At 30.7% G+C, this 22,536-nt stretch overlaps 1 protein-coding gene across 1 annotated transcript; it reads left to right on the forward strand.

Moving 5' to 3' along the window:
- The first annotated feature begins 319 nt into the window (after positions 1-319).
- On the forward strand, positions 320-21,138 carry LOC129981133 (eukaryotic translation initiation factor 3 subunit A-like). Its single transcript, XM_056091830.1, has 4 exons — positions 320-576; positions 13,159-13,435; positions 14,449-14,658; positions 17,783-21,138. The coding sequence occupies exons 1-4, from the start codon at positions 466-468 to the stop codon at positions 19,894-19,896; spliced, it is 2,712 nt and encodes a 903-aa protein (XP_055947805.1). The 5' UTR covers positions 320-465; the 3' UTR covers positions 19,897-21,138.
- The last annotated feature ends 1,398 nt before the right edge of the window (positions 21,139-22,536 follow it).

The following is a 22,536-nucleotide window of genomic DNA, read 5'->3' on the forward strand; positions in this document are numbered from 1 at the left end:
TACAATAACTTCTCTATATTTTGTATACCAAAAAGCACAAAAAATGTGAGATATTAAGAAAACGGACAGAAGCCTGTTCAATGACATTTGCGACTTCAGTGACATTCTCATCGCGCAACGATGACGCCCCATGTATTGTCATATAACAACCATATGCAGTAATATGATATCAGATACGATTCTACAGGTGTCTTATTTAAAATAGTCCCTCAAAATGCAGTCTTCGCGGGTCATTTTCTACTTGTTTCCAAAACCAGCTCTGAGTATCATGCACAAAACTTCATTTTAGAGCCTTCATTAGAATTACAATTGCTAATCTGTCCCATTAAGCAACTTTGGAAAGTGAGAGAAACGATTCAAAAACCGCAGCGAAATGAGCCGCCGAAAAAGCTTCGTTTTCCTCCAAACCGGCTGACCCTCCGGCGACCTCCTAATATACCCGACGGTCGAGTGGTCGGTCGGGCAATGGGCTCGCTGAAGAGCACTTCATCCACACGCTGCCGCTATGCTGGCTGCTTCGTTCTAGGCTTCGTGGTCGCTTCACTCACCCTCGCAGCCATGTTTTGGATCATCTGGGTAAGAACCCTCTCTTTACACATACTTCACTTGTCACAGCGGTGTGTTGTTGTGTTAAACATACATCTTTAAATGCGGTTTGGCCTTGACATGAATGAATGACTCCAAAAATGCTGTGTAAACAATGGATGAGATGAGAAACACCACATAAATTAAACAGGGCTCGACTTCGTAAATAGAATTGTGTTAATGACAGATAAATCGTTTTTTTATTGGTGAATGAGGAAGACGTCGATTATTGACGTGATTGTTTGTCCTTAAAAGCTGTAGTTCAGTTAATTCAGTTTTAGAGTTCACACCCCTTCCCCTCTCAGAAAAAAGAAAAGAAAAAAAAAAAAAAGCAACTTCAGAGTTATTTTGATGCGTTTCTCGTAGCTTTTGACTGTGGTCATGTGACGAGGTCAATACAGAGCTGTAAATAAGGCGAATGTGGCCGGTGGAATCATGTTATTATTATTATTTACCCTCTCTTTCTATTTGATTTTAAGATTTGGATTAGATTGGATGGATTTTTTAAAAAAATATTGATCTTGTATTTATCTCTGAGATACCCTGCAAGACTGGTACCCTCTGATCAATAAAAAAGAAATGATCCTAAAAATTTACAATACGGATTCATTTTAATTTTAAATCCAAATTTATTTAACTCTCACGTCAAATATTCGAAAAGTAAAAATATGATTAGGGCTTGTAACTCGACAATGAAAAGAATTTCGGCGTTAAAAAGAAGGTAAAGAATTATAGCAGATCGTCGTTAGGTGAATCTGAATAGAATGATTTAAATATTTTATTGATAAATTCTTCAGAAAATATTGATAAAGTCAAAATGATTGATGGACAGGCCAAATATAAATGCTGTAAAATATTAAGATGGACAGCTATTGTTTAGATCAAACAAATAAGTAATTGTAACATTTATTGTTATATTAATTTATATTTTATATCATCTAAATAAATGAAATTTATTTACACGAATAATATTTTTCTTATATTCTGAATTAAAATGATAAATCTTAATTTAATGAATATCATTAAAAATGCTAAATAAAATAAAAAGCGTTTCGATATGTTTTATTAAATAAATTTAAATATTAGGTATTAGGTATTGTACTTTTATATAAACAAATATATAGAAAAGAAATAACATTTCTTTTTATTCAAATAATGCAACCATTTGAATTTCTCATGCAGGCCTGATATTCGGACCTCTCTATTTAGATGCCTATTTCTTTGCTATCTTTTAACTAGAATAGAGACGTGAGCTAAATAGAATTAAAAAATAAAATAAATTGAATTAAAAACGGTGAGGAAATCATCTACTTCAATACATGGTTCGGTGTAATTAAATAACTGGTAAGAGCTACATATAAGTTAAGCAGCAGTCAATGTGTAAAGAAAATTTCCAAGCTCGATTTAAACTTCTATTAGATACTTAATTCATTTTCTTTTACATCTTTTTTCCTCTAAATGAAAGGAAGTCCAGGAAAGCTCTATTCCAAGCATTTCTTATAATATTTTATACCTCCATTTATTAGCTAAGTGAAGCTATAAAAATGTTCAATAAAATATACTACATTTGTTTATGTTCAATCGCTGTCATTTCATGATAATAACAATGATTTCTGCGTCCCGTGTGTTAACGTAATATATTCGTAAATTATTTCACATGGTAAAGATTGCACACCATATAATATTATACAATAACTTTGCTCTTTTAGGTGATGGTAGACAAATGGTGTTTGGTGTTTTTAGCAAATAGAGAAGATTATTGATGTATTTTTTTCGTTGAAGTCGTTACTTTAGATTAATTAAATAGTGCCCTATTTTTCAAATACGCTTGATTATTGGGGAAAGGATACAGGATTGAATCGCTTAAACTTTACCTATAACTTGGAAACGAGGACGACGCTTGTGTCTGCATCCTATCTGCGTGAAAGTATTGCATGAAAAATACTACTATTTCAGTTAATATAAATTAAAATGATTTTCAGATGCCTCCGAAATGAAACGAAAACGAAACTGGTATGGCACGATAAGATGCCTTCGATGTAAGAGCTTCCTTTTTATTATGTTTGCTTTAAACGTTAACTTAGTTATCCGATTTCAAATATATTCATGTATTTTTCTACTTAAAATGGTTGTTGAATTCCTTACAAAAGGAATAAATAATTAACGAAAAATGAATAGAGGAATGTCGGCTTAGTTCATTTTAACATTAATTCTTCACAATTTTATCAGTTACTAGTTGGTACCCATTGTGCTGCTAACACAGAAGAAATGATTTTGAATTATCCTTTGAAATTTAAAATAGCTACCTTGTTTAATTAGGAATGAAAGAAAGAATAATATTTATTTGCTTATCGATTATGAATACGTTCACTGCAATTGAAGGACATATAAATGAGGAGTATAAATAATATTTATACTAATTTTAGACTTTATAATTCAAATATACTTTGGGGTATAATTTTTTGTTTTTGTTTTTCCGTCTTTGGCAAAAATACATTAATTTTTTTGGCTGTCCGACTCATGAGTATCCACCTGGCCATGTGAAAAACGTGGAGTTTTATCGCAATCGGATGGGCGGTACGGCAGCGCTTAAGGTACGAACAAACAAAAATTCATTTTTATATATTAGATACTAGCCACCTTTGGCGACCAGCCGGTTCGCCAATCTTGATGTTCGTTTAAATTTTAATAATTAAATATTTTACGCAATTCCTACTTTAATAGATTCTTCATCAAAATATTTTAAAACTTCACATTTTGATAGTTATATAATTCATTCATAATATTATAAAGGCCTTCAGTCATAACGTAATATGTATCGCTCTAATTTTCTGTTAGCTCTCGTAGAATTTATGCTTTAAATTAAAGTGGAAAGAATTAATCTGCAATTAATATAATAATATTTTTTACTGAACCAAAGCATTTTTTTAATAATATGATTACTGAAAACAGAGTCACTGAGCATTTAAACTTTATGAGCACTAAAGAATATCTTTCTTAATTTATGTAATATCTCAAGAATTTGTCAACAAAATTTTCTCAGATTCATCATTAACAGATCGATCAATGAACAATGTTTAATTTTAAATGCATCAAACACTAAGAAAATAAAATGAATCGTTTAAAATAATTGGTCGAAAACAGGTTTAAAAAAACTACTTAAAAAACGATGTACTTAAAACTATAACACAAAAAATATATAACTAATATAAATACAATTTAATTTCAAAAGCATACAACGAACCTAAAAATAATTTAAATCAAGAATCATCCGTTGATAATATTGTCAACAATCAGAACACAATATGAATTTTCAACGCCAGTTACGGTAACGCAAATGCGTGAATTTTTCTACGCCAGTTGGGGTAACGCTACGCAGATTAGAAATTTTTAATTTCCTTTATTCTGTGTTATTTTATTTCAAAAGTACATCAGAATGAATCTGAAAGATCGATTTATTAACAATGATTAATTTTAAATGCAGAATGCAGAAGAATTTTAATGCAGAAAACATTAAGAAAATAAACAGAATCGTTTGAAATAATAGGCCGAAAAGTGTTAACCCTAGCCTCATTACTGTTGGGGAAAAAAAATATGAAGCCTTACTCATTTGACGTTGAGGAAAAATGAAAAGACTTTTTGGCGGGAAAGTTAGTTTTTAATTAATAATTGAAATTCTAATTAAAAATTCAAAAAAAGGGACCCCAGGTGCACATTTCCGACCTCTAAGGTATACATGTACCAAATTTGGTAGCTGTAGGTCAAATGGTCTTTTCTGTAGAGAGCCAACACACACACACACATTGAGCTTTATATATAAGTATAGATAATAATTGTACTATGCCTATAACCTTCGCGCAAGTACAGGCAATAAGTTGGCAAAGTATTATCGCAATCGGATTGAATGGTACGGTAGTGCATAAAATACGAACAAACAAAAATACATTTTTATATATTAGATATAAATATAATAATTTTTCCAATATGCATCTATCAAAAAATCAATACAAGTGATGCATTATTTTCTAACACAGCCATTATGCTTGAAGAAAAAAAAAAAAAAAAAATAAGAAACTTTCACGCAATTTTATTGACTGTAACTCAATTCTATTAACAATAATTGATATTTTATTGAATATTTAGATTGGCTGGATTAAGATGTATTAATAATTAAGATGCTCTGAATTTAGCAATTATAGATTTACAACATGATATCAGTTAAACATTAATATCAGTTAAAAAGCACTAAATATGGAATATGTATATATGTATACATGAAGAAAATTTGGAAGGGAATATTTAATATTAGATATTCAAACTATAATTAATCGCTAAAATATCTTTGTTCTAAAATCTATCATAAAAATATAATAAACATTAAAGTATCAACCCTATTCACACAACTTAACTCTATTTTACAAGAATAGTTCAATATTCAGAATACTGAAAAATATCCTAGAAATGTATTGTGTTAACAAGGAAATGAGTTGTGTCCTTTACATCATAATAAAATAACTTGTTCATCTGCTTCATTTCATAATCCGCATCGAATCCTTATCATTGTAATAATTTACGATAGATGCTACAAAATTAAATGGATTCCTAATTTAATTTACATAACATTATGACTGAAATATGCTTTTACATAAACTTTTTCGATATGCTATTATAAAAGAAAATACGTTTTCTAGATTGTATATTCTTGTGTTATATTATTTTTATTGAATTGAATCTATGGTAAAAATTATTAACAAAGGGGCATAGAACACATAATAAAATCCTTACTTTCTATTCTAATATATAAACAAATGCAACGAATGGAATAAAATATTTTTTTTTGCTAATATAAAAATGTTCTTTTAAAATTAAATAATGATAGCAAAGTTAATGTTTTGCGTTTTATTTCACAAAATTATGAATGCAGTGCGAAATTTTTTATATAAAAATGTTTTGAATTTTATAAAATTTATAGGATTTTCGTTTTTTATGAATCTTAATGAGCTTGAGCAGTTATAAGAAAATTGTTCGTTGAACTATCATGCAATAATACAATGAAATATATATATAAAAAAGACTTACGTTTTTCCTATAAAAACTTTTCAAAATAAATATAAACTTATTGCTATGGAGGCAAAAATATAGATTTGTTTTCCCTTACCGTGCAGCTATTCGAAATCATAACCATTCTATCTCACAGCACTTCTATATTTATTAGCTTTTAATTTCCGCATTGGATACTTTTATTTTCTTTTTTACTAAAAACTATTCCTGGTTCCTCACACTCTGGTTATATTAGAGCAATTCTAAAGTTGTCATTCGCTTTTAAAGAAAGTTAGGAATTTTTTTTCTTTATTTTTTTATGGCACATAAAAGTTTTCGATGAATGAAAATAAGGTATGTGTTAGTAATGTCCTTGTTTATCTTTAATTTGGAAGCGAAATATTTTTTCCTTACCTTTAAAATAAAAAAAAAGAAATTATAAAAATAAAATTCCTGCAAATTTAGTTTTTTTATGGACTTGATGCGTTATTTTATCATGAGATATCACTGTCAACTATCATTATGCAACAGTAAACCTTGTACTTTTTTTTAATATTTAATTATTTTTTATTAAATTATAACCAAGCAATTATGATATTATGTATATATATATTTTAAGACATGACTATTTTGTGATGTAGTTGTATTTAAAGCTATGCCCGAAGTTTAAGCCCTTTCTAATGTTCTTACCTCAATTTTCAGAAACATAGTTTGAGACTAATCGTTGTTTTGTTAATTTGCATAAAAAACAACTCTTTTCAATGCCAAATATTGTACATTGAACAATTTTTCTTAAACTAATTCAGTGATTGATTGACCAACAGAAAAGCGAAAACTGAACGGCAATTTGGTGCGATAGGAAAGAGTCCCTAGGTGAGGGCTATACTAGCATGATGGTAGGATGAGCTAAGCCAAAAAGGTCTTGAATACCCTTATTTGTATATGCATTATCGGACAATAATTACAAATGAATCTTTAAAAAAATTATTGCGATTATCTGAAAAAGATGAATCCCTTTAAGTGACCTGACATAATTGAGTAGCAAGAACATTGAATCCTAAATTGCCACTGAATGATCTTTTCTCTGAATATTTGTACTGCCATTTAACTTTCCTTCGAATATTTGTTTCCATTAAAAAAGCGGTATTTAAAATCTGTCACTGGAAGAGAAAGCTCTATTTCTCTGAATATTTACTGTCATTTAACTTCTTCTGAATATTTGTTTCTGTTAAAAAAGCGGTATTTAACAACCGTCACTGAAAGAGAAAGCTATATTTCTCTGAATATTTACAGCCATTTAACTTTCCTTCGAATATTTGTTTGTATTAAAAAAGCGGTATTTAAAAACCATCACTGAAAGAGAAAGCTTCATTTGTCTCTTAAAATGGAATTTTATCGCAACAATTTATTTATAAATTTAATTCTAATAAAGTGGCAAAATTGGTTTCGCCCATTTGCAAAAACTGATATTCTAATAAGAAAATATATGAGGAAATCGATGATAAGATTCTGTTAATCATTTATATAATGTTTAATGAACATATTAAAATTTTTTTATTAGTATATCACACAACATATTCAGCTTAGGCAATGTAACTTCATGCGCACTCAATCGAGAAAAAGAATCACGCGCGAACTTTCCAAACCAGCTCTGCATATATTTCAGAGATATATTTTTGAAAAGGCACCGAACAACAGTAGTGTTTTTCTCCAACCTTCCACTCAACCGTCCATTTTTCTTAACCCCACCGGCCCAAACAGGTGGTTTCGTTTATTTACTACCAAAATCACGCAGCTAAACTGATATATTTCCTCTGACGTCAACTGAAGGTCAGGCAGGTTAAAAATGCTCCATTCACGCAAGAAACAAGTTCTATTTTACTCGCAAGGAAGACACTCGAAGGAAAAACCACAAGAAAGGGCCCGAAGGATCAGAGAGGAATTAAAAAAAAAAGTTGTTCAGCCTTGAATTTGCGAAATCTGCTATGAACTATGAAAAACAGTATGAGAGTTTTACAACTCTGAAGTTGAACATTGTAAAAAATGTAGTCAAAGCAGTTTTAATTAATTTTTTTTTAAGGAAGATGATTTTATATTCAGTGTTTTGTCTGAAATGCAGATTTTTATATTACATGTTCTTATAAACAAAGCACACAAATAAAAAATATTTTAGTTGTTCAAAAGGCGATATCAGCATCTAACACAATCTTTATCACCTTTTAATTATATTGTATTTTTAATTTTAAATTATTTTACTGCTATATTTAGGAAATTTATCTCTAAATATAAATTTGCATCGATTTTTTCAGGTTGTATTTAAATACCAACAAAAAAGGCTTCCTTTATGCCTTTGTCTATATAAAGATACAATTATTTCATTAAAGACGGTAGATATAGTTAAATATACATCAATGCAAAAAATGGTACGACATTCTAATTATTTCGTTGCTTCATAGATCTTAAATTGTATTTGATTTCTTTTTCAGAGAAAATCATTCAAGTTAACGAACTGGCACTGGTCTGCAAAATTCTTTTTTTTGTGAAATGTTGACGTTTAGATGAATCGCTTGTAATCCTTTAACGCGTAGTTATTTGCGGTTGGGCTTTTAGTTCTCAGAGTAAAACTGATCACTCATTGGGGGTTTCAAATATCTATGCATATCAAAAGGCCATTGCTGAAGATAAAATAAGTGATACAACAAGCAAAACCTTATTTATTCGCTGCTCTCTAGCCATATTTGATTGTTAAAACTGAACAAATGTACTGAGGTTTTATCGCAGAGGAGGACATTAAGTCGATCGCGATAGACCGAGGGACCACCAAGATATTTTGGGGTGACCGCCTTTACTAAGATCTAAGATTCGCATGCTAAAAGGAGGAATGGGGCATCGATATAATTTAAATTATATATATTCTTTATATATTCTTTATCACCTGAAGAAGACGAAGTTTTTCTCCTTCAAATTGACATAATTTTAAAAGCACGTACTTCAGAATCTAAGAATAACTTTTGGAATTAATGGATAAAGTAAAGTATCCTTACTTTAAAAAAAAAAGTTGAATTTCATTTAACATTGATTTTTTTCTCTACTTATCTGTGTGAATCTACATTTTCAAAGATGAATATAATTAAGATAATACATTGTTCCCGTCTGACAGACGACCACTTAGAATCCAGTACAAGATGAGCAGTTAGTAATTACTTACCGAGATATTCAAGATGGACGGACAGTATGTGACTAAGTCATCTATTAACTATAACTACAAGAACTAACTTTAGATGAAAATGATTTGTTTTCTAATGTATTTTGAATTGTTTGATACTAAATACATCATTTGGTATTATTTTATTTGTGGCTATTATTATTATGCTTGTAGTTCTGTAGGTAGGTATTTATTCTGTGTTTATTATTAAGTAACAATAAATATTGTAGACTTTTTCATTAGTTAGCCACACTTACAGCACTGGGTAGACTGCAACACTTTGAAAAAAATTAGAAGTAGCCCTATCCTAGACAAGTCTGTCTTTTTTAGCCCTTTACGTTTGATCCCGAAACTACTTGCAGCCACCTATTATTACGTCACAGTCAAAGGCATATTTCTTCCTTTTCTCAAAGTTCGATTAATCCATAGCAAAAGTTTGTAGTAGCCACGAATTCTGCGATAAAATCTTTGTGAATAATTGTCTTTTTCTCTATTTCAATAAAAATACGTTTTTCTAATTGCAGTTTAATTATCATCATACTTTTTTAAATGTAAAAACTACTTCCACATTTATAATTTTCTTTTACTTATGATGAGTCGCCTTTGGTATCAGTGGCTTCGTCTAGAGAATGGCTTATATTTGATTTTAGATAAATCCTTTTTCATGTTCATGATTTCTCAAAATTGCCTTATATTAAAGCCATGTTATTTTAATTGCCTTAGCTAAGATCTGATTATCATGTACATGAACCTTTCTAATATTTAAATCTCATAATATCTTACCGCTATTAAAACAATTGAATTGTTTGAAGTTTTATGGCGCAAGAGCCATGATGTTGGCTGTGCTGCGCCAAACAATGGGTAAAATTATCTCATTTTAAAACAGTCATCGAAGAGAAGATGAGGAGAAGCAAAAAGTAAACAAGATTTAAATCAATGGATAAAACTTTATACAAGCAAAAATTTGGACATGAGGTGTCTTATCGAGCAGGGAAGATAATGAAGGGCAAGACTTTTGAAAAAACTGTAAACGCTGGGTATTGAAATTTGGGCATTCTGACAAAATATGTTGTACAGACATTTGACAATGGCATCGCGAACACAGTGGTGGTTGTTCAACGAGCAACAAATGAATATGGATGAATCGAGTGTGTCCAATCCATAATCGTGTTAAAACAGTATCTGCTTTTCTATTCGCTAATGAGGACCAAGGTTGCACATGGGGTTTGATAACATGAAGTTTGTTGTTTGTCTCCAGGTTCCCCTGTCTTTGCCAATTAGAATGAAGAAGCTCTTTAATGTTACTTTATGTCTTTCACAGAAATATTAGTAGCCATTGAAGTAGTCGCCAATTTGGCAGCCTTATCTGCCGCTATTAAAACAAATATCGGTTGTGGTTCCTCTGTCATCTGAGTTTCGCTGTATTGAATCTTCTATTTTTTATTCATCTTGTCAATGACGCAGACAAAATCATTCTTCTTTAACTTTTAACAATGAAAGAAAATTACGCGATTAAGTATTTGATGAAGAAATAAAAAAAAGTTGGAACATAAAGGCAATAATATAATCTATTGTTGAAAATTGGGCAAAAAAATATTTTTAAAAAATTGCCAAAATTTAGCAAAACCCGGCACAACAAGTAAATTAATATTCTTAAAGGACAATTTTTTTAAAAATTTTCATAAAGTGTAAAATTTGTTTTTGTGCGATTGTATTTTCTGAATTTTTAATGAAAAACGCCACCTACAGTCAATCAAGAATTCGGCTTCATTCTTAATTGACTAAAATTCAAATTCAAATTTACCTAGGTACACATTCTCTTCCTCCAAATTGCGCCAAATTTTATAACTGTACATGAGATGGTTTCTGGTCAATAGAATGCACACACGCACATGCATATTCATCTTTATAATTAATGTAGATGAAAAACGAAATGAAAGTAATAATGATGTTGGTAGTAAAAATGACCGGTTTCAGCCATTGAAAAGGGAGTCATGAATAAAAACTCAGAAAATTGACTTTTTATCGGAAAAGAAGCATCCTCAATTTTGTAAAAGAGACACGCACAAAATAGGAAAACCACAACTGCAGAAATTGCCGAGATTTTGAATTTGCTAAGCGATTAGACCTTGAATTAAAAAAAAAGAAGAAAATATAGTCCCACACGCTATCTCTTTCGTGAAATATAATTAAGAAATAAAGCATTTCTGAGAAATTGCGGAGTCAGAATAATAAAGCACGTTCTAATCTGAATTAATTAATTTTTTTTTGTGAAAATAATTATACCTTTAGGAAGCTTTTTCTAAAAAAATGTTTATTTTTAAAATAATGCAAATGCTTGAAATTAAATTTTTTAAAGGGGACAGTGGATTTTGAAATAAACAAATATGGAGAAAAACATGAAATTTTATTTCTATAGTTTTCACCTCAAAATATATGTTTATATTTAACTAAAATAGTGTTATAAGATAATTTTCAATAAAATGAATATAAGTCTAGAGAAAAAACACACATTTTAATTACTTTCCTCAAAAAGATATAGTAATTAGATTTAAATGTCTTTGAAATATTCCAGGTGTCTTAGTTTTTGAAGAAATTAAATAGAATTGATAATAAAGCTTTCGGTTAAACATTAAAAAAAAAAATAGGATATGGATTTTATATTTCTTTTTATATAGTTAAAAGTAAATTTTAGTTCCGCAAAATATAAATGAAAATTCAGTAAGTAAATAAAAATATTTCTAAAAAATTAGCATTTAATTGGAATAACAAAATTATACGTAGTTTTATTCTAAATAAATTAATATTGGGTAATAATGAAAAAAATAATTATAAAAAATTAAAGACCGGAACTAAAATTTTTATTTTATTTGTTTTTGAATATAGCTCGTTTCTTTGACCTACCTGGTAATAATGCACCTTTTAGACTTATAACCGACTATCCACATTCACAACTTTAAAAAATTAATTTAAAAAACATCAGTTTGTACAGGGTGCGGCAGCATCATTTGCTGATTTGAAGGGCCAATAAAACAAAAGACATTAAAGGTACCATTCTAAATATTTATTCACCATATGTTACATACATTGAAATTTACTTGGACAGTGTTTTGAAAATTGTATTGTGCAAGTGTCGCCCCTTCTTGGCGATACAATGAGTGACCCGATTTCTGAAACTTCGGCCAACTCTTTCCAACATAGCGATGGAAAAAAATTCGCGGCGAATGCTTTTTCCAGTAACCATAGTTTCTCTCATAAGAAACTCTTTTTTTATCCTACAGTATCCACTAATACTTTATCAGAAACAGATATTTCGTGTGGTTGGCCCCATTCCTAACTGAAGAGAAATGTAACTATTTTAAACCCTTGACCTACGAATTTATTTCACTTCTTAATAAAATTACCTATCCTATTTGGGACGTTTATTAATGTTTTAATTTCTGTAATAATATAAGAGTTTTTTAGATATTGAAGCGTTTTTAAATCATTTTGGCAATTTAAATTACTTAATATTTTTTACTTTACTGCAGATTTAAAATTAAAATTCAGAAATTGAATGCCCGAGTCAAACTCGTCATTGTATGCGAAGTGATTGTCTATACCCATTGACATTCATGGAAAAATCTTGGACATGAGAATAGCTGAGGCATCACATTCCGCTTTTTGTTCATCATATGACTAAAGCGGATGTTAATATTTTTTTATATGATTCACTTGTTTGATAAATAATTTATTCTTTAAAGTTATAAATATTTTATAATTTAGATATATATCTCAAAAAGTATCTAATTGAAAAAAAAGGAAAAAGAAAAGAAATTTTCTTTGTAAGCAGCACAGCAAATGTAGTCAAAATCAGATGATACATTCAAAGAACAAACAAGAAAATTTTATTAATTGCCTGCGTTATCATTCCCTTGAAAGAAAACTGCCATAATACAATTTTCTACTCTTATAGGAGAAGTGACTTGAGATTTGTCAGTTTAGACTTAATATCCTAAAGATATCAAGTTAATCACTGCATTGCTTAAGACTATCAATATTCCTCTTTGGTTGCAAGAATTGAAATTAAAACAGTGATATTATATTCTTGAAAAACTGTAATTAAAATCTTACAAGCTTTAAAAAAAAATGAAAAATTTCTCATTGTGACATTTTTTTACTTAAATATTTACAAAGAAAAGAAGTTTCAAAAAATCATCTGAATTTCCCCAAAAATTTTATCTTAAAAACTATTTATATTGAGCTAAAAACTGTATTCCATCATTAAAAAAAAAATTCTGCAACCTTATGAAGTTAAAATTGATTATATTTTTCTTATTTTTTTTCAGTGTTATTTTGGGCTGACTATTGTTCAGATCTCAGACACTCAGCGACGAGCCCTCGTCAACTATTCCTACACAACCGCTAAACCTCCCACAACTTCGAGTCCCAATAATCGAACGGAGGTAGATGGGGCCCTTGAGAGTTCCCTCAACGCTATCTCGAAGACTTCAGTCACTCCTCCGTCACCACCCAGAAGAAGGAGTGACTCATCCGTAGATTTGGCAAAGGGAGATTTTGCCGCAAGGCTGCCAGGTGGCGCTATGCAGAATTCAACAAGACGAGGTAGGACACATTTTGAATGCGTATATATCGAAACACTTTTTTTCAAGACATTTTCACTTTTTATTAGATTCAGATATATCTTTTTACCGATTTAGTTTCGAAAATAATTTTTTTACTGATAGGAAATTTCCGAAGATTTACTAATGGCATTTTATTTTCGAATTTATATTAACTTTTATAATTATTTAAAAATAAAAATGATAATTTAATAATCAGTGGTAATTTATTAACAGTTGGAAATAAGTAGACAATGCTAATAAAAAAAATCCAATTTTAAGTATCTATTCTAAACATCATACCATGTTTTAGGTTTGATGGTCGCGATGCTTGTATCAGCCTTTGCATTCTGAAAGAAACGATTTGTTATACTACGCAGTTTGCAGGGAGAATGCTAGTCTGTCTATCTGTCGATTCGTCTAAATCAGAATTAAGATTCTAAAAGTCTTTAAGTCCAGAAAAACAATATGTAAATATTTGAAAAGTGCCATAACATCGACAAAATACAAATAATAAAATTTGATACATGGAAATTATATAAAACTTGCAGTAAGATGGATATCAATATTTATTTTCGCCCTCTCTTATTTTCTTTATATTTAAAAATTTCTGCCTTTTTATAAAATTTTTTTGAGAAGTTTACTATTGAAATCTCAAAACCAATTTTACATAACATATCAACTAAGAAGTAGAAATCAATTAAAATAAAAAAAAAATCCTCCTCGATGGCCTCACATTTCTTTTTGATTTATTTATAATATCGTTTTTTTATAACTTTATTTCATCTCAAATCTCAGGAAACTTTCATTCAAAGAACATCCTCAAAAACCTTTTTTTTCTTACAGTTATTGAAAGTAGCGATGGCCTCATATTTCTTTTACACCTGATCCTCTTTTCCTTCTTAGTTAAATGACAAAACTCAACAATCAAAATAGTCATGCATTCAGAAGGAGGAATTGGCATTACATGTAGCAAATGTTCATTCAACAATGCATAATTTTTTCTCTCTTTTGCAGAATCCATTTCGTCTTCTGTGACGACTTCTGCTCACGATCGAAAAGCATCCATTCTGAGTGGAGGGGAGGAGAGTGACTTGCACCCTCGAAAGATTTCCACATCGAACAATGAGAACAGAGCCCACGAAGGGAGTCTTTCAGACATTAAACCCACACAAACTTATGCTCCTGCACAGTCAGATCCTCTTCCTACATCTTCCAAAGACGACAGTAAGTGTTTTTAAAAATTATGTTTAGTTTTTCTGCGACGTTGTTCTCAGTCTCTACAGTTTTTCAAACCAGAAATTTCCAAACTTTTTCTTTTCCTGGTGCTCTTGTCAAGCCCAGAATTTTCCAAGGCACCATACATATAACTCCAAAGGCATTTTTTTTTTGAGAAATAGTCATTAATTTTAAAATGGACCAAGAAATAAATAAAATAAAGAATTTTATTGAACAAGTTTTTCTACATTTATAAATTATTCAATGTCGCCAATACTGTGCATACGCCAATACGCCAATACGCCAATACTGTGCAATGTCGCCAATACTGTTGATTTCAAATGTCATTTATTGAATTTAAAATATATATATATATGTGGGAAGCGCTGACAGATCTCATATCCTGTATGGCGCCATGTTGGCCATGTTGCGTCACGTCATTAATCAAGTGATGCTTTCCCGCCATTATTGGCAGACGGGAGTTGGGCAGTGAGTCTGTAAGACGTACCGCTCACGCTCATGTATCTTTTATGTGTTTTATGTTATTATAGTAATGTTCTGTCCTTTAATTATAATAAATATATTTTCATATTAATGCTGGTCGTTGCTTTTCCCCACATACATATGTTTTTAGTTAGATGTTTAGAAAAATTTTCAGAATTAAAACTTAAATTCCTACATCTGATATTCTAATCCCGCTATCTCAGAAAAGTTTGGACGTCATTATTCGAGCATTTCTTCCGTTTTTAAAACAAGAATTGTTGTAATCCTTTTTTTTTTTTTTTTCATTGACTTTTAATTCGTTGTTTTTCCAATGAGTTCAAATATTTTTATTGCAATTCTGAGGAAACGGTGAAGATTTTTCAGTTTTCATTAGCAAGATCGCGAGATGCTGTTCCCTCTGAGAGAAAAACACCACAGAGAATATAAGAGTTGCTGAAGTGCAATGGCACAGATTTACGCTACAGAGAGAATTATAAAATAATGCTGTAAAGAGCCAGGATTTTCGTTGAAGCATTGTCGAACCTATGTTACACAGTACTTATTCCTTTAGTGATAGAGCATATGCTGTACGCAAGAAATAGTGAACAACTTTTCAATATCAAACTAAGCATTTATTCATGTAGCCGATGCAGTTCAAAACACTATATAGTTTTTTCTTTTTGAATTTGTTTCCAGTTTCATTGAAATTCGATAAAAAGTACAAAAAATGAAATCATATGCCTTTAATTTATAAAATGTGGCATCAGAGTTGGGTTGATTTACTTTGAAATTATGTTTCATTTTTTCTTCTTCTTCAGGTTGATAATGAATATATAGATTGATCGGTAAAATCCTTTTCAGTCTTTTAAATTCAAAACTGCGTCTCATCTAGCCAGGAAAGTAACAAGTACATAGAAAATGATTGAAAAAAAAGGCATTGCTAAACAGAAAAATTCTTAGTGTGTTCAAGAAGCCCATCAACGGCCACAATACAATTTGTATTCGATCAAGTTGATCTGCAGGCACATTCCAAATCACACACCTTAGATTTCCCAGCTTCCACGTGAATCCACTTTTCAGATCTTCTTCCTCTTATTATTATTATTTACTCTCTTTAAAGCTTAAATTTCACTTCGCCTTTGCTTAATTTGAAAAAAAAATGTATGATAATGTCTAATACATTTTTTAATTTTAGGTGAACCCTTTTTCAAGTCATGAAAAGTGCATACTTTTAATTGCAAATATCCTCTCTAATTTTGCAGATAACTCCATGAAACTTTTTTGTGTGTTTTTATTATAGTATAGCGTTATTTTTTTAATTAAACTATTGTGCTATTTCCTTTATTTATTTTTTTTTGAGTCATTTATGTAACTTCTTTTTTTTGCCACTAGGGGTGTTGTAACCTGTCGCAATGAATTCATTCTTTATACTCACTTTACTATAGGTAGGTGTTACTTCCCTGGATAGACACCGGCATGGATTTAAAGCGCTTAAAAGACTTTTACCGATCACCCTATACATGAGCAGCATAAAAATAATGCTTGAATTTATCTTTTGCATACAACTATTTGAATTTATTCAATATTTTTTTTTCTGCTTTCTCTCTTTAGCCTTTTATTTGGTTTACAGAAGTCATTATTATAAATACTTATAATATCTTTTAATTTATATTTATTGCATATATTTTAATTTATATTTCTTACATATATTTTAATTTATATTTATATGTATTAGCAAAACGTAATGCCAAAACTATAAAACAGAATTAAAAATTTAAATAAAATTATAAAAAGGGTCTTTAATACCTCTCGCTAGCTTCTTGAGTAACTCTAGATTCCACAAGGCATCCAGGCTCACACTGTGGAAATCACTCATCAGAACTTTTTAAAATTCCGAACAGTTGCATGTTAGATAATTATTTTCATACTTCCAACTAAATTCTCATAGAAATACAAATTATAAATGAGGTCTCATTTGCATTCTTAAAACTAGTTTGGAATCCTTTGTTATAGAGAAAGTTACATCACTGCTAAAATTAATTCGAATGTCATTGGAGTGGAAGTTCCAAAGTAATTAACGATACAAGTTATAATAACTAAGGAAATATTTCAAAATTTCCAGTAACCTAGAAATTTAACTAATAAAATTTAATAATAAAAGGAAATCTTCATATTGACTTTTAAAAGTGATTTTAGTTCATACAATTAATTCATTATTTTATGATATTTCTCCGAATCTTAATCCAAATTTTCTTGGGTTTTTTTAAAATCATTTTTTAAATAAAGAAATCACGGCTACAAATGAATGGATTCTTTTGGATAGATATGGTCTTGCAGAAAGTAAATTAAATAGAACTCTTTCAAATCATGCATAATCACAGTAATGGTTGAATATTTGATTAGAACTTCGACAAAATTATCCATTACACGATGTCATAATGCCAGTTCGAATATCAAATACTTATAATGATACAACAAGAATTACAATTTCTTTGTTAAAGAATTAGAATGCATTACTTTCAAAAATGCGATAAGACATTTGAAATATTTCATTAATTTTTTCTTATAATATGCTAGTTTTAGAATTTATTTAAAACATTCCTACCGTTTGCATTTTTTTTTCTACAACAGTCCTTCCTTATTTTCACAGGAAGACCTATTGCCAGAGATTCGGATCGGAAAGATGAGATCCACAGCTCGAAACCCTCATATCGAGATCCTGACTTCGAGCGTGAGCCGCCTGCGAGAAGATCTCAACCAGGACGGCGCAGATATGACGACGAAGACGATTACGAGGATAGAGGATCTGCAAGTCGATATGATAAAAGTGATAGAGGGAGAGATACCGACGATCGGTACTCCAAAGGAGATACAAGAGTTTATCCAGACGAAAGACCAAGACTAGAAGACAGATACCCACCCAGAGACAGTGATAGGCGGAGAGGAGATGACAGAGACCGTGAGGATCGGTACCGAGATAGAGATGACAGATATAGAGATTATGATGACCGATACAAAGACCGTGATGACAGGTATCGTTACAGAGATAATCCGTATAGGGATGAGGACAAATACAGAAATGACAAACCTTACCTAGATGAAGATAGAAATCAACGAAGAGATCGGTTTGATTATGATGATAGATACTCGTCAAAAGATGATCGATATCGATATGATGATCGTTACCGTCCAAGGGATGATAGATATCGAGATGATGATGATAGGTACGTATACGATGACAAGAGAGACAGATACATACCAAGAGATGATGAAGATCGATATGTTCGATCTAGGGACAGAGATTACAGAGAACCAATCTCAAGTAGCAGAGTTGATATTCCATCGGATAGAAAGAGTGGAAAGCCTGAAGATGCACGTCGGCCTACTGAATATGATATACCTGTTCGTGATAGACCGCGAATTTCGTATATTGATGAATCTAAAACAGATGATCGATATATCTATCGAGATGATGATGAATTTCGGAGACCGTCTAAATATGATGATCGGGACAGAATATCTCCTACAAGAACAAGAGATGAAGCCTATATTTCTCGGTCAACTGTACCAATATCCCGATCCAGGGACGACACATACAAGTCAGGATCTAGCATAATCGACGAACGGAAGAGAGATGACGATCGTTATTCGAACAATAGAGACAGACCAAAATATTATGATGATGATGATCGCCGGATAGAAGAATCACGATATATTTCACCCTCGTCAGTTCGTGAAACTGATAGTACTAGAAAAGATGTCAACAGAGACGATTATCGTACAAGATTACCAGACGACAAAAAAATAGATGATGTAGGCATAGAAAGGCGATCTTATTCTGCGGAAGAAGAAGAGTATAGAAGACAAAATTCAAGGACGAGATATTACGATGACACAGATAGAAAACCTTCAGGAGATTCAAGGCGAGATTATCGAACTGATGACGATTATCCCAGACGTACGAGACCTGATGATGACGAATATCGTAGAAGCAGACCTAGAGGTGACTACGACACAGACAAATCTCGTGATCCTGAAGTATATGATCGATCCATCGATGACGATGACAGAGCTTCAAGGAGATATTTACCAGAATATGATGAGCCGAGAAGGAGAAGTGACGCAGATACCGGTCTTCGTAAAGAATCTTACCCTCGAGATGTCATAGATGAAGACAGAATGTCCAGACGTCCAGAAGGAAGACGACCTTTACCACCACCAAAAGATCGACGATACGATGATGATATTCCACCTAGACGGCCGATATCCGATGACAGACCTTTCCGATCCAGACCAGATACTATCGATGATCGACCACTAAGACCCGCTATTGATAGAGCATCAGAAGATGGCCGCCGATACAGAGACGATACATATTTGGAAGATGACAGACGTTATAAAGATGAAGCATTGGTAAATCCAGATGAATCATCCAGGTATGGTCCTCCTAGATCTGAAAAGAGAGAACCTTTTGTAAGTTCACCAACGTCACCACGTGATACTGTTTCACGGGAAAAGAGATATCATAATTCTGGAAGAACCCTCGATGACTATGGCAATGAAGAGGAAAGACCAATTAACACGAGGGATGTCATCGATGCCGCCCTCAAACATTCGGACTCACCTGTCCAAAATCACCGGAAGGTGTCCTATCCTATTTTCGATCCGAGGATTTCCAATTTAACTTCGCCGGATTTTATACCACCTAGTGACAGGAGAGGAACGACAATCATGTCAAGGAGGCGAAGAAGTCGTACTTATTGAAATGAGATATGATAAAAAGTACTTATCTATCTGTAAAATACAAATAGCAAATATTAGTTATCAGATAGACTACAGACAACAGATTTTCATTTCAAGAAAGCCAGCTCAATTTTTCAGTTTCAACTCTCATTACAGTATAGTGATATTTTCTAGATATAGTCTAACTTTAGAATATATCTGATTTAAATATATTTTGACTGTTGGAAATTTGCCTGTAATGACAAAACAATCCACAGAATAATTTATCCACATAGCTAGGAGCAGAAAGAAAGTTTATTAAAGAAAATGAATGAATATTATATTCAAGAAATTAAATTTGGTTATTTAGGATTTAAAAAAATGCCTATTAATATCACGGAATATATTAATCATATTACTAAATTAGAAATAACATGACGCTCTTCTGAATTTGAAATGATCTGGAATCAAAGAAAAACATATTTACAATAAAATACGAGGACATCATATTTATATGAATCAATTATTATTCTTTTAGAATTTCGCCAATTTTTTAGAAAACACTAAATGGCAATACAACGTTGATTCATTCAAAGATACTTTGCAACGTAGATTTGTACGAATCTTTTCAACTTATCCCCATTCCTTTCCAACGTAGAATAATTGCAAAGGTACTTTGCAACTGTTTAAATTTATCTCAATCTATTCTAAATTTTCTATTCTTTTTCAAAAAAAAAAAAAGTAAAATATATTTTAAAAGGATTTTTATTCGTCTTAAATATGGCCATTTTGCAATGATTAATTAAATGAAAGAAAAGTCTGTTGTAAAAACAAAAATATTGTCTCAAAATAATTTACTTTCAGCCATGATAAAAAATAATAAGAAAAAATGATCTTTGAGTGTTTCGTAACACATAAGGTGAAGATAGAGGGGAAGGGATAGATGAAAGATTTAAAATGCAATAAATAAAATTTTAATATAAATAAAAATAAAAATAATAATAAAAATTAAATACTGACAAAAAATTGCATTTTTAAGCTAAAATTTACTTTAAATCCAAAAGAAAATTGTAACTGTCCTTTAAATTAGAGCTCCTCACACTGAATTTGTAAATAGATTATAATGTTTATGAAAATGTCTTTATGTAGAGCTTCTTGTAGAGAAGCTTTTTTGTTTATATTCATCCTTATATTGCTTCTTTTCTTTTGAAGCTGATATTATTGTTTTTTATTCACTTGACACAGTTTATTTATGTATTGAAATAAACATTATTCTTTTTGTAATTTATGTATTGGATTATTTCTTTGAACTAAATATTTTCTTAATATACAGTATACTCCCAAATATCCGGTTCGGGAATTACGACTTCTGTACCATTCGACCTAATTTTCTTTATCGTATTTAATTGAAGAAGGCAAGGCACTGCATTGGAAGCTGGCCTCTTCTACGCTTCCTGTGCAAAATGCAAGTTGTGTGAGAAAAAGAGCAGTGTTCTGCACGTTGTTTCTTGTTTCGTCAATGTGAAACGAACCTCCTTGTTGCCACTGTTCTTGATTATAACTGCACAGTACTACAGGATTCGTAAACTGTTCTTTGGGTATGCTTAATTTTTTGTTTTTGTTTTTAAGTATACCACAGTGAAGTGAATATAATTCATGTTAAAATTTGAACAGTTTATAACCTTTAACTTACTTTGCTTCCAGTGCAGTATATAAACATATATAAATATCAGTACAGAGCCTTCTATTTTAACTCGACATGTTACCGGCAACTACTTCTATGTTCCATCGGACCGCGGCCATGTTCACATTCTACGTGGCTTGAGATAAATGGAGTGTTTAGTACTCATTAAGAAGTGAGAATATGCAACACTGAGTTTTAATATAAAACTTTGTCTTCTGGGATTGGTGAGCAAAGAAATAAGTTCATAGAAGACCGCACTATCTGGCTTTTTTGTTATCCTGTCTGTCCTTCCGCCACATTAGGCCGGATACGCGGGATAGTATGCTGTAATAACTGTAAGAAATTTTTCTTCTGATTTATGATGACTAAATTCAAATGCTGCATAATAGGAAATTATTTTTTAAAAGTTTTTTTTTTAATATCAAGAATTATCTATCGTTTATTTGCATTTTAAAAATCATAAATATTGATAATATTTTAAAATGATTTATTTTGAAATAAAAACCTTAAAATTTCAAATAATACGCTTTATTTTGTTGACATTTTATACTTGTTAAATTAGAGAATTTTATGTATATTATTCTTATAGAACTATTTTTTAAAAAAAAGTTATTCTTTAAGAAATAATTATAAGGTGAAATTTCGAGCTTTCTTATAATATTTTTTTTATATAAATATTGCTCTTCTTATTAAAAATTTTGATAAATGTGGCCAAGAAAAATTTGCGAAATCAATTGGAACAGCTGTTTCCAACACATGGGATCGCGGTCCAGATGTGAGTCGTTAGAGATACTTCTTATAGAGTATCTTAGGAAATCACGTGAATATTTCAAACCTCAATCTGAAGAAATGAACTGAATAACATTCCCGAAGAAATATGTTTTATCATCAGCCTGTTCAAAGCTTCAAATATATAAATATTCTGAGTTTAAAGATTCCCATTAAAGTACTGAATTATTACGTTTACAAAATACACTATCTACCAATAAGTATTTGGG

Source organism: Argiope bruennichi, chromosome 8 (assembly GCF_947563725.1).
Source record: "Argiope bruennichi chromosome 8, qqArgBrue1.1, whole genome shotgun sequence".
In the NCBI taxonomy this organism is placed as follows: domain Eukaryota; kingdom Metazoa; phylum Arthropoda; class Arachnida; order Araneae; family Araneidae; genus Argiope; species Argiope bruennichi.

Excerpts from the sequence above, each read along its gene's own strand:
- LOC129981133 (XM_056091830.1), top strand. The coding sequence starts at position 466 with ATGGGCTCGCTGAAGAGCACTTCATCCACACGCTGCCGCTATGCTGGC. Across the intron at positions 577-13,158 it reads CCATGTTTTGGATCATCTGG|TGTTATTTTGGGCTGACTAT; the intron begins GTAAGAACCCTC and ends ATTTTTTTTCAG. Across the intron at positions 14,659-17,782 it reads TACATCTTCCAAAGACGACA|GAAGACCTATTGCCAGAGAT; the intron begins GTAAGTGTTTTT and ends TTATTTTCACAG.